The 12,810-nt window shown below is 39.6% G+C and overlaps 1 protein-coding gene across 8 annotated transcripts in view; it reads left to right on the forward strand.

Moving 5' to 3' along the window:
- The window catches only part of Grip1 (glutamate receptor interacting protein 1), a 607,772-nt gene that overhangs the window by 526,291 nt on the left and 68,671 nt on the right, over positions 1 to 12,810 (forward strand). For 4 of the 8 annotated variants that reach the window (XM_042699087.1, XM_042699083.1, XM_042699085.1 and 1 more), the window contains 3 exons: positions 938 to 1,093; positions 8,668 to 8,854; positions 9,447 to 9,592. In XM_042699087.1, the coding sequence (XP_042555021.1) occupies positions 938 to 1,093; positions 8,668 to 8,854; positions 9,447 to 9,592 (489 nt within the window). Of the gene's footprint in view, positions 1 to 145; positions 302 to 937; positions 1,094 to 8,667; positions 8,855 to 9,446; positions 9,593 to 12,810 lie in introns of all 8 variants that reach the window. The other 4 variants (XM_042699081.1, XM_042699082.1, XM_042699084.1 and 1 more) reach the window with 2 other exon arrangements.

A 12,810-nucleotide genomic window follows, 5' to 3' on the forward strand; every position in this document is an offset into this window, starting at 1 on the left:
AGATTTTTTTTTCTTTCTTTGCAAGCAGCTTTCATTTTTGTTACATTTTTTTTAAAAATTTGTGCAATTCAGTTACTTTTTTTCCTCTTTTTTTGTTTGTTTTGTTTTGTTTTTCCTATTTCTCATCATCACTTCATATGGGCAGTGAAAATTCAGAGGAGCGACAGACAACTTCCCTGGGATTCCTGGGCCAACAACCAGTGCAGCCTTCACACCAACCATCACTGTAACACGCACCACCCCGACCTCTGCCGAGCACCAGCCCTGACCCTCCCGAAAGCACCTCCTCCCAACAGCCCTCGTAATGTTCCATTCCTTCTGCTGCCTTTTATTGAGATCCTACTCTCCTTCATTCCATCTTTCGTTTCCAGGGTGTTGATTGGCATTTTGTTTGTTTTGTGTTGTTTTTGCGTAACAGCATGTTATTTGCAGCACCCCCTACATTTTCTTCTTTTCTGATAGCATTTCTCATTAAGACAGGATGTAAATGGCCAGAATGCTTCCTTTTCAATTCAAGGAAGATCAGGAATATTATAGACTATGGTGCCCTAAGATCTTTGTATATGTGAAATCACTTAGGATATTCACGTCAGAAAATACCTATGCAAATGAGATCACCTATCTTAGGCCTTGTGTTGTCCTGTGGAGAAACTTGTTTTAGTTCTTGTATTCGTTTTGTTCAATGCAAAATTCATAAAGTCTCTCTGTGCTCTAATGTGTCTGAGGGCCCTGCTCCTCCTGGACCCATGTAAATGGCTAGAGCTATGTATGAGATTTCAAGGCACTGGCTCCTGACTTGCTCTCTCTCTGGTTGGGGCAGCACAGAGGCATGGCTATGTATCATGTATGTCTTTCTGAGTTTTGGCTGGGTGGCAAGTTTGGCAGGCTCACGCTTCACCTGGGGAGTGTTTGGTGCCAAGTGTTCCCTCTCTTCCAGCAGCTGTGGTGTCTTCATCCTTCTCTCCTACCTCCATGAGTGCATACAGCCTGAGTTCCCTGAATATGGGCACTTTACCTCGAAGCCTCTACTCCACCAGCCCACGAGGAACCATGATGAGGAGGAGACTGAAAAAGAAAGACTTCAAAAGCTCTCGTAAGTGAAATGTCAGACCCCCTTAGCCATTTGTGCAGAAAATACAAGGGCGTTGGTAAGTACATTGGTGTATTGAAAGCTACGGGAAAAGGAGCTTAAGGGCCTACGTAATCAGGCAGTTTCTATGTAACCCACAGCAGAAGACCATGACATGGCACTCATAGTCTATCTGAGAAACATTACCTTGAATATAACTGATTTTGTGGATATGAATGAATTAGTTTCTGCTCCCTGTGCATGCAACTTTTGGTTGTGAGTTTTTTCTTGCTCTTTAGTGTTGTGAGATAATCAAAGATGTGGTGTTTTTCATTTTCTTTTAAGTTGCTTTTGTATTCTGGATATCTTTGGATCCGAACATTTGTTCTGGCTTTTGTATTCCTTCTAAAGCAGTTTTGTACAAACTCTGTGACTCTTTTGATAAATGTAGGAATCTCATACTCTTGTTCAATGTTTATTATAAAGTTCATTCCAAATTTCTTGACCTCCCAAAAGGAAATGATACATTTGAATGTTTCTTTTCAAAATATATCCCATTCTCCAAGTTTCCATTGCTTCCTGCATGAATGTAACCTATTGAGATTTCTCCCATATAGATTTGTTTTCTTCTTTCGTCCTCAGACTTGTTGAGCACCTAATGCTTTACCACTTCCTGCTTCTATGCTTTACCACTTCCTGCCTTTATCCCTCTTTTTACTAGTTATCTTGGAGATTTTCTGTCTGGGATAGCTTTGAAATGCAATCCTCTGGATCTCAACCTTCTAATTAATTAGGATTACAGGTATGAGCCACCAGCACCCAGATTTATGTGTATTGCTTACTACCCTCTTCAGCGTTGACATTGGAAGAGATTATGTATGATTCCTTGCACTTGTAATCCCAATTACTCAAAAAACAGGGTAGAAGTAGTTGGTCTGATAATGGCCTCAGTCAAAAAGTGAGACGCTTATCATAAAAAAAAAAAAAAACAACCTGAAAGCAAAGAGGACTAGAGGCTTGACTCAATTGGTAGGGTGCTTGCCTAGAAGATTCTAAATTCAAACTCCAGTGCCAATAAATAAATAAATAGGGAGAAAAAGGATGATTATGGGTACTGGAAGGATGTTCATCTTTTTAGATTTATCCTGAAGTCTAATAACTTCAGCTATCATTCTTGGTAATACTGTCTTCTGGGACAGCTAGGTACAAATAAACAAGAGATATACTTGTCTACTCACTTTAAGATAGCTGGCTATCTGCCTATGAAAGAAAGAAAAGGAAAGGAGTGACTGAATGTCTTCAAAGAGAAGAAACACAAATCATTCCTAAATTTTCTTGGCTTTGGGGAAAGATCATCATCTCTCATCGTCGCATTTCTCCTTAGAGAAGGCAACATAAGACCTAATCATAGTTTAGAAAAGTGTGCGTAGTTCTTTCCTTTGTATCTCTTACTGTAGCTGGGATTGTAATTCCTGTAAAGAACCCTAAAGAAGATGGGTTTCTTCCTGTGTTTACCATGCAAATAAAAGTAAGGAGCATTCATAAGGTATCTAAATTAAACCAAACCTGGGCACTTCCCAGCTAGTGTTGACAAGAGAATGTCTTTGTGAGGAGGAGTGATTGGGATTGTTAGTTCTTTAGCTTATTAGCTAGAAATTGATCATTTCCCAAAGGGTTTTTCACAAGTGCCACCGGTGCCACAAACACTGTGGGACAACACATGTCACCCACACTGTGAATCAGTTTCTTCATGATATAAATGCCTAAAGTTTTCCTTACACAGAAAGCCAGAGCAAAAGATGGGGCCACCATCTTGATTTGTGCTGATGCTATTCGCATGAGTTTTGACTTCCATGTCCTATCAAGTGTAAGAAGATTTTTCATCTGTAATTAGTAAAAAAGCAAAAAAGGAGCATTAGAGTCCCATTTGTGTCATGACTGAGATGAGGGTATGTTGATTACTCTTGGAAGAAACCAGTTGCAGGCAATGTAATGAATTGGTTGTGAATCTAGAGACCTCTCATCCCAGAATCATTACTTTCTACCTTATAGTACCTTCAGCAACTTTCTTAAGCTCTCTTGGATCATATGAGATGAGGTGCATGTGTGAATATAAAATGACTGCTGATAATTGGTATGACTTAATCATTAGCTGAACTGTATAGTTTATGTTAGCCTGACTCTGAAATGTCACATGTAAAAATCTATTGACATTGCTTTCACATTGAGGCATTTTTCTATAATGGCTATACTTCTGCATGATATTTAGGTAGACCTTGAGGCTTCCATATAATTCCTTCAGGTCTTTAGGTAGATAGTTGCATATGAAGTTTTTATGTATAATGATTTTAGGCAAACTACTCATCACTGGCAGAAATAGGCTAGCAGTCCTCAGCAGGAAAGAGCAATTAAAATGAACTTATTAATGTTTGTACTTCTGCTTCAAAGGCTAACCATTTGTTTGTGTTAGGTAATACTTGCTGTGTTGATTAAAGCCATTAGTGAATAGAAATGAATGATAATATGTTTGGATGTCGCAGGTTGGTATTTACACATCTTGACTTTTGTAGTAGGAATAAAGCTGAGGCAACAATCACTGATGCCCATAGCTAACTTATGAATTCTCTCTCAAATCAGCACATTATTTTCTAACATAGAACCAGAAACCTGGTTCAAGAAATTTCTACTTTATGTTTTTGTAGACATTTGTCACTAAAGCACCACTGATAATGTACATAACAAGATCTTTATTAATGTGTCTCAAAAGATCAGGTATTTTATATTTAAACCAAACAATAGAGCCCAAAATGATCAGAACTTTTATACCCCCTTTAAAAATAGTCTCAAAAAATCAGACCTTTTCAGATTAAAAAAAGTCTTTTTTTTTTTTATTCCTTAAGTTTTGGAATGGTTGCATTAGATATAAAGGTCTTTCAAGTAACTTGGAATAAAAATTTTACTGCCACTTTCACTACACCCTGGTTTATTTCCCCTTCCTTATTTACGTCTTTATCCTATGCCACTATTTGCTGCCCACTTCCTAATAGTTATGTTTCTATAGCAACTGGGTCATTTGTATGGATGGTGAATCATGGCAAAAGTCACAAATATAATAAAAAGTCTCTGTGCTATATTGGCGATGAGTTACAACCAGAGGTTGCAAAATAGGAAAAAAGAAAATCTCACATGTGCTTCCAGTACTAAGGAAAGACATGGCCAGAAACAAAATATTCCTACATAAATATTAAAACCTATGTAACTGAGCAAAGAGGGAAATACAGAAACTCTGTAACATGATATAAGGACTGAACCAGGAAGGTGTCATATTTGTTTCTCAGGAATAATGATGAGTTCACTAAGCTTTGAGGAGAGTCACAAAGCCCTGGCAGGGCTGCAAAGCCATGTCACAGAGGAAATTCTCTCCCCCTCTCTGCTGGAATCTCACTGCCTTTACTGACTACTCTGCCCCATTTCCTGCCAAAGAGACCAAGTCTCCTTCCAGAATCCTGTCACCCTACTGTCATGGCAGCATGATTGAGCAGTGGAAGTAGCTCAGACCTTTCTACACAGAGCCAATGCACAGTTCGTAGCTGTTTCTTCTAGTCTTGGATTGCAACAAACAGAAGTCAGAACATATTCCCAGAATGTCCTTTGCTTCTTGGGTCACCATCACTTGCTACTAGAAAGGGTGACGTTGAAAAGAGCCAAAAGGAGGAAAATGAAAAAATCTAGTAATTCTTCTGTCCATTTCCATCGACCCCTAAGAAAACAACAGAAGACAAAATCTGCTTATGGTAAGATTCCATAACTAACTTGTACAGGGAGCCCTCAAGTGGGAAAGCTGAGAAGCTACCTCCCACCCACCCTCATATCCCATATGAAGAGGAAGTTATTGGCCACCTGTCCTGCCCTCCTGAGCCAGACTATGTGATTCATATCACATTGGATCTGTTATAGTCAACTCTAATGTAGAACATTAGTGAGACAAAGGTATCAACTAGCTGGGTCAAATACTGATAAGCTTTCAGGGACCTGTTATGATGGGTAGTTCATCCCAACTACTTGGGAGGTGAAGGTAGGAGGATCAGAGTCTGTGGCTAACGTAGCAAAAGCATGAGACCCCATCTAAAAATAATACAAAAGGACTGTGGACATGGATCAAGTGGTAGAGTATTTTCTCAGCAAGTGTGAGTCCCTGAGTCCATAGAACTACAAAGTTACCTAACAATTAACTAACTAGTTGATTAATTCATTCATCCTTTTGGGCTTCTTGTTCTTTGTGTTTTTTATATCTGATAGGAAACGTTACCTCATTAACTTACATATCCAAAGTAATATACCACAGTCCCTGTGTCAGGCCTTGAAATGATAGGCTGATCACTCCCTGCACACAATTTAGGATTGGAGGTATCTCTCCTCCCACCATCCTCCCACAGGCTACTTTATCCATAACCCTACCTAGTCAGAATGATGATGGTGCCTATTAAGGAAAAATAGGATTTTTTTTTCTTAATTTACCTTGTTACCTTCTCTTATCCTGTCTTCAGTGATCTACCATGATAGAAAAGTTTGGGTCCTAAAGAATGACTTCTAGATCTTTATGGCAGTATCTACATGAAGTGTCACTTCCAAAAAAAATGTAGATTATGACAAAACAAAATAGTTCCTTATTTATTCAGAACTTACTGACTATTCCAGGCATTAAGATGTCAAAAATAATCTTGGAATGATCTGGAGACTCAGTCTTTTAAGAACTCGAGTCAAATGAACAGATGGGCAGACAAATAAGAATTTGATAAACACTGTTGTAGGCCCATGCATTAAAAATATGGAAATATAGACAAATAAGTAGCTAATTCCACTTTCATAAAGAGGAAAAGGGACGTTGAAAACTCAGGGGAGAGACTAAGGGGCACAGGGCACAGCACAATGTAAAGACAAAGGTGTGCAAATAAGCCTGGAACACAGGAAGGACTGTCAGACTGCCTGGCAGGACAGGATGAAATTACAAAGAATCATCCCACGTGCACGACTAGAGTTGAAAGGTTTGCTTTATTGGAAGGAAGCCATGGAGATATTCTAACTGGGGAGATGACCTTTGCCTACTAAAAAGTCCTCCATCGCAGTAAGTTGGAAGTCCATATAGTAACTTATATTCATGAAGAGAAAACTCCAATCAAAAGGAAAAGTTCATTTGGCAATAATATGTAGAAAACATAGAGCATGAGAGGGCTCAGCAATGGATGTTTTGGGATAGTTGAAATAAAAAGTAATGAAAGCTGAATTAAAGTACTGAAAGTAAACAAATTTAGCAACTGGTGTGAACTTGAGACAATAGGAAGTTGTTCATTGAAGGCCATCAAAGATGAGTGCTCTAAGGCTTTGTAAATGCTGACTTTCAGAAGTCATTGAGATACATATTGGGTTCAAGTATCTTAGGAGGTAGAGACAGGAAGATCACTGAGACAAGCTCAGACAATAGCATGAGACTCTATCTAAAAAACAGAAAAACAAAAGCAAAAAAAAGCTGGAGACATGAATCAAATGGCTCAATAGGAGAGCGAGGGAAGGAAGGGAGGGAAGGAAATGGGAAGGAAGGAGAGAGAACAGAAGAGAGGGGAGGAGTAGGGAGAAGAGCTTGAAATTTAAGCAACTTAAGATGGACGCAAATGTCCTATTAGAGCTATATTGGAAATGTGCAAAGGTAAGAATAAGAGAACCTAGGAGAGAAGCAGGTATGAGTCTTTATTCCTTATACAGAAGGAAGAAAATGAACTGACAACAGCAATAAACAAAGAAGAAAGCTTCATGAAAACCTTAAAAGCAATTTCAGAAAAGAAGTTGCTGTAGAGTATTTAGAGTGGATGAGGCATTGATTTCTGGACAATCAGGAAGTCACCAGTGACAATGGTTTCAGCAAAGACTGATGGAATAAGCCACATTTTAAGCAGTTTCAGAATCAGTATACAGGGGCTGGAAAGGTGGCTCAGTGGTAGAGTGCATGCCTTGCGTGCCTGAGGCCCTGGGTTCAATTCCTCAGCACCACATAAGCAAAAAGAAAAAAGAAACAGAATCAGTATACATTTATGGACAAGAGTTCAGAAAGTTAGGGGAGTGAGTAGGAAAGTCAACAAAGCAGCAAGAGACGAAGTTTTGTGGTAGAAAGTCACAGCAAGTGTGAGTGGGCCAGGGCTGGTATCATACAGAATGGAATAATTGGCTTTGAAATGCAAGGAAGGAAATGGAGGAAAAAGAAGACAGCTGACAGTGCAGATAGAGGAAATGAAGTCATTTTTGACCTTATAAGGAAAGAAATGTTATAACCAGGAGACAAAGGACAAGGAGATAAGACTAGAACTCGTACAGGAGAAAGTTTACCGCATAGGAGCTGGGAACCATGGCTAATTAGGGTGTGACCAGTGAGAGTATTCAGATAAATCCAGATATATTAGAGATCTCTCTGTGTTGAAAGAAAAGGGAGTGTTGCAGATGGCTTTGCAGACAGAGCTGAAGTATGATGGAGTTCCTAAAACCTAGTGTTGAAAAAGCTGAAGAGCCACAAAGCCAGCTTTTGAAAAAAAAAAGTAGAAAACTAGTGTTAAAGGTGAGACAAAGCAGAAATAGTAGAGAATATGGAGTTGTGAGTAGAAGTTTAGAGAGAAAATCACTGTGAGGAGCAGGGAATATTCTAAGTCCTTCTTCTGTGTCTCCTGTAGGAGGAAGCAGCGCAAACAAATGCCTGTGGCTGAAGTGGCTTTTGAGCTACCTGATGCCCTTGGGTGTCAATTCAGAGGGCTAGAAGGCCCTTCTTTGGAGAAAGTAACACTGAAGCACACAGACAGAGAGCTGGCTCCAGTTTGCAGGACTGAGAGAGAGGCCTCTAGTTGTGGAGACAGAAATATGAGCGAGATGTCTGGCTGGAGGCTTTGCGGAGTATTGGAGAGATGAGCGGAACATGAGACAAGCGGGTGGAGGGAGGTCCAGTGGGAAGAACAAGGGCTGAGGAGACCAAATGTAAAAGTAGAGGAAATGTGTCATGTTCAGATGACTCCACTGCCAACTCCATGCCTGAGTCAGATTGAGAGCTAGCACCACCAGACCATCCTTGGGGGCCAGCTGTAGATGGGGTGGTTTGTAAAACTTGGTAGAGTGCAAGCACAGAGGGCTGAAGTAGAAAATCCATTGTAATAACTGCCAGCTTAACTTCTCTCCTCCTAGATAGGACACAGACACACAAAGGGATGAATGACTTACCCCAAGGTTCTCCCAGCCGGTGCTCATCTTCAGAGCCAAGACTAGAACCCCCCTACCCTCATCCCAAGGCTGTTTTCAGCCTCCAGCCACTATTTCAGAGGAGGCAGAGAGAGAGTGACACTAAGTGTCATGACTGAAATGTGACACACATTGGGAGAGTCGTGTCTCTTGTAACGTTAGCCAAACGGTTTTTGCTAGAAAGCCAGAATTTAAATGTCCACTCTTGCCCAAGAGGGTTTGGTTTTTGTTTTGTTTTGGGTTCAGGAATGACTGTTTGAGAAATGCTGGTGCTCCTGGTACTTGTCTAAGCCTAAAGTCCCTCTTGTTCCTGTTTGTTCCTGTAGTGTCTTTGGCCTCGAGCACCGTGGGGATGGCTGGACAGGTGGTTCACACAGAAACCACTGAGGTTGTACTGACGGCAGATCCCGTCACCGGATTTGGAATCCAACTGCAAGGCAGTGTGTTTGCCACAGAGACACTCTCTTCCCCACCTCTGATTTCCTATATCGAAGCTGACAGCCCAGCAGAGAGGTGAGACCCTTTTCTTTCTCAGCATCTTTCTTGCTCTACATTTCTGGCACTGGCTATCTGTGAGTGGCTAATAAATTATGGAAGAGTGCTCAAAGCAGGAAATGCAAGATGTAATGAACTCTCTGTTCTGACAATAAAATTTTATGTTCTTGATCAGGTTCAAGAATTATGAGCATGGATGCCTTTCTCTAGCTGAATTTGTCCATCGGAGAACTAAAGGCTATATTAATTAAAAAGGAGAACAATCCATGCCCCCTCAAAAAGTCTGAAGTCAAATTTCAGTACCTTCTCTGCCATACAGAAATGTACATCTAACGTTACTATGTTGGCTCACACCACCAGATTATAACACTATGGTTATGAATTATAAATTATTTCTCAGAATAATTCTGGATTCCCTTACTCATAGTTATAATCATGAAAATGCACGATGTAAGACATTACAATTAACCTAAAACAATGCTCACAGCATTGAATATACAAGACCAAATGCTTATACTATTTTGCGAGGATCAAACAAGGTAGACTTGCCAAGCTTGGCTTGATAAATATTTACTCAATCTTCAACCTCTAACATGTGGTTCTAAATTAGATGTGGGGTGCTCCAGATTGGAGATAGAGTGATGGCCATTAATGGAATTCCAACTGAAGACAGCACTTTTGAGGAAGCCAATCAACTCCTCCGAGACTCTTCCATCACGAGCAAGGTCACACTGGAGATCGAGTTTGATGTTGCAGGTATAATCTGAATCTTGAATCAGTGACAGAGTTGGAAATGGGCTTCCCGTAAATTGTGTTGGTTAGGTAGCAGATGGAGGACTCTTTATTTATATACAGAGCATGTTTTTGTTTAAGAGGTTTGAGGTGTCATTTTGAATTGAGCCTGTATTAGTCATTAAAATGTCACCACAAGAACAATTGAAAATAAATGTGACAAATTGAATAAATAATTGCCACAATGGCGGTGATTTTTAAAGTCATGTCCCTCTTATTCTTCCTAATGTCATCCTGTATGCTAGAGAAACCAGATTCTTTAGTCCCAAAAAATAGAGTCCTCTGGCTGAGCACCAATGGTTCATGCTTGTAATTCTTGCTACCCAGGAGGCTGAGATCTAAGGATCATTTCTGAAAGCCAGGCCAGGCAGCAAAGTTGCCAGAAATGGAGCTATGGCTCAGGTGGTAAGAGTGATAGCCTTAAGCAAAAACACTTAAAGACAAAGCCTAGGCCCTGAGTCAAACCCCAAGACATTGTCTGTCTCTACCTCTATCTCTCTGTCTCTCTGTCTCTGTCTCTCTGTCTCTGTCTCTCTCTCTCTTTCTTTCTCTCTCTCTCTCTCTCTCTCTCTCTCACACACACACACACACACACACACACACACACAGAACCTTCCTGACTCTTCTTGTAGATGAAAGTTGTATAAGGAACAGTGAATATTCATTAAGGGAATGAATACAATCCCAGTAGGTAAATATGTGGTCTTTAGAGTTAAAGGCAAATTGTACCTGACACTCATTAAAAATTACAAGGAAAACTTTATTCAAGACTATTTCAATAGAGTCATGATGATTGTAAAAAAAGGGACAAAGACTGAATTAACTCCAATACAGCCAAGGCTCATGGGAATTTAAATGCAATCCACAAGAAAGGTAAAGCTGAGAGAAAGGTAAGGGTAAGAGAGACAGTGGATAGAAAAATACTAATTGAAACTTGATTAGCCATCAGAGGGAAGGGACACATGTTTGCCAAATGACTAGATGCCAATGTGGGTTCTTCCCTTAAGAAACCATACTCACATCTTCACATCAAGTTAACTACACAATGCTCTGTTTGTATATATTGCCTTATCTTCTATTCAGTGGTCTCAGCCAGGATATTTGCCCCATGGAACATCTGGCAACCAGCATCATGGAATTTAGTCATAGAGAAAGGAGATAGGATACCAAATAGAGGGGAGAATTCATCATTCAGAGGAGTGTTATCTTACTTTGTTTTTATTTTCTTAAATAAATTTTATTAAATGTAGAGATATTTGAGCATATGTAGGCCCCAAAACAAATGAAGGAGAGAGGAAATACTGGGTGGAATAAGGTCCCCAAAAGAACATGAAAATGATGCAGGTCATGAGACAACTAGTCTAGAGTGGAAGGCAGAGACCACTTGCCAGGAATCTGAAGAATGGGATATTAGAATATAAGTACATTGTATCTATATGCACATTGAGTTCAAGTAGTTTGTGTAATGTCTAGCAAGCTAAGGTTCAGTAGTAGTCTGGGGAGTTGAAAAAGAGGATTGGTTTAGAATAACAAATGGAGAAATGAGAGAGGGGAAACATAACCAGAAGGTTGGAAAGAATTTTTAAGGTCAGTGAAGGACCAGGCAGAATCTGGAAGCTCTAAGTTTATAGCAGTGTCTACCAGCATGAGAAAGGGGGTTTGCTTGTGTATTCTTTTTGGGAAATCTCAGCTGCAAAGGAACAAGAGCAGAGAAATAAATGATTGGATTGAGCCAGACATTGAAACTTCTAGAGAAGGTTCAATAGTTGAAGAACTTAAATCCAGGAGGTTCAGATTGTTGCTGGGAGACCAGATAACATCAAAAGAATTAGCATGAAAATATTGCTTGCTTTGTGGCTGGTCACATTCCTGAGTACCGTGTTTCATTCAGTCATTTTTGTTCCATACAGTACTACACAAGTTCCTATTATTATGTCTTCAGAAGACTGAAGTACATGGAGGTAATAGTGAACATGACATTTTAACTCAGTCAAGCTGGTTTCCAAGACCAGATTTCTAATTCCTGCCCTTGAAAAAAATCAAAGCTGGAGCAGGATGAGAATCAATAAAGAAACAGCCTGATGGACTGAGTGGAAAGATAATGGCTTAAAGAACTAGGTGTCCTCTGAAATTAAATTGGGCCCAGTAAGAAAGCAGTGGCAAGAGATATTGGGTAGCAGACAGAGGTCATAGTGTCATAATAAGGTTTTGAATTTCAGGGATACTCAAGAAAGGATTAAGACAGTCAAAGTGCTAAAGTAACATAAAGGGGAGGCAAAAAGCACTCAACTAGGGGACATCAGAGATGTTGGAAGATGTGTGTGTGTGTGTGTGTGTGTGTGTGTGTGTGTGTGTGTGTGTCTGTGTCTGTGTGTCTGTGTGTCTGTGTCTGTGTGTGTCTGTGTGTGTTGGTTTACTACTTTAATCTCTTAGGTTTAGATTCCTAAAAATTTGGGAGGTGTAATATCTATTAAACATTCTTTATTCAGTGCCTGACTTATTTGATAGGGGATAGGGAAAAGGAAGTTAAGGTCCTCCTGTCCTTGTTGGCTTCAGGAAGCACCCATTTCAAATGGATAGACATGATCTACAATAGGGCAAGAAAATATGTTCCCACCTGTCACTCCCTCTCCCCTTGTTCAAACATCACTAATTAATGCCATTATTCTCCTGCTGAAAGCAAACACAACCATAGAATCCTTAATGAAACACTTAAGTCATTCTTGCTCTTCAGGAATATTTTGGAAACTGTTAAATCAGAGAAATCCTTTTAGCCAATAAAGAACTTGAGACATTGACAAGAAATCTCTGAATGTGAGCTAGTTCAAGACTGCCCTGTCCTAATTTGTATCCAATCGGCTGAATATATGCAATCATTTCCAAAATTCTTTCTCTGATACATTGTAAACCAAAATGTTAGTTCTCCGACCCTTGCATCTCAGAGGTAAATTGTCGGCATTTTAAAAATATTTTAAATAATGTAGAAGTGGTTACAAAGCCTGACTGAGAACATATCTTGCATAAGCATCGATCTTTACTAGAAAATCTTTTAAAAGTTGAAGCTTCTTATAACCCCATCATTCTAATAAATAGAAGTTTAAACTATTTCCATTATTGGCCAAAAGCCTTTACCAAACATACAATTTTATAAACTTAAAATCCTAACACTTACATCTTTTACA

Source organism: Dipodomys spectabilis, unplaced genomic scaffold (assembly GCF_019054845.1).
Source record: "Dipodomys spectabilis isolate Male_0828 unplaced genomic scaffold, ASM1905484v1 ptg000234l, whole genome shotgun sequence".
Classification (NCBI taxonomy): domain Eukaryota; kingdom Metazoa; phylum Chordata; class Mammalia; order Rodentia; family Heteromyidae; genus Dipodomys; species Dipodomys spectabilis.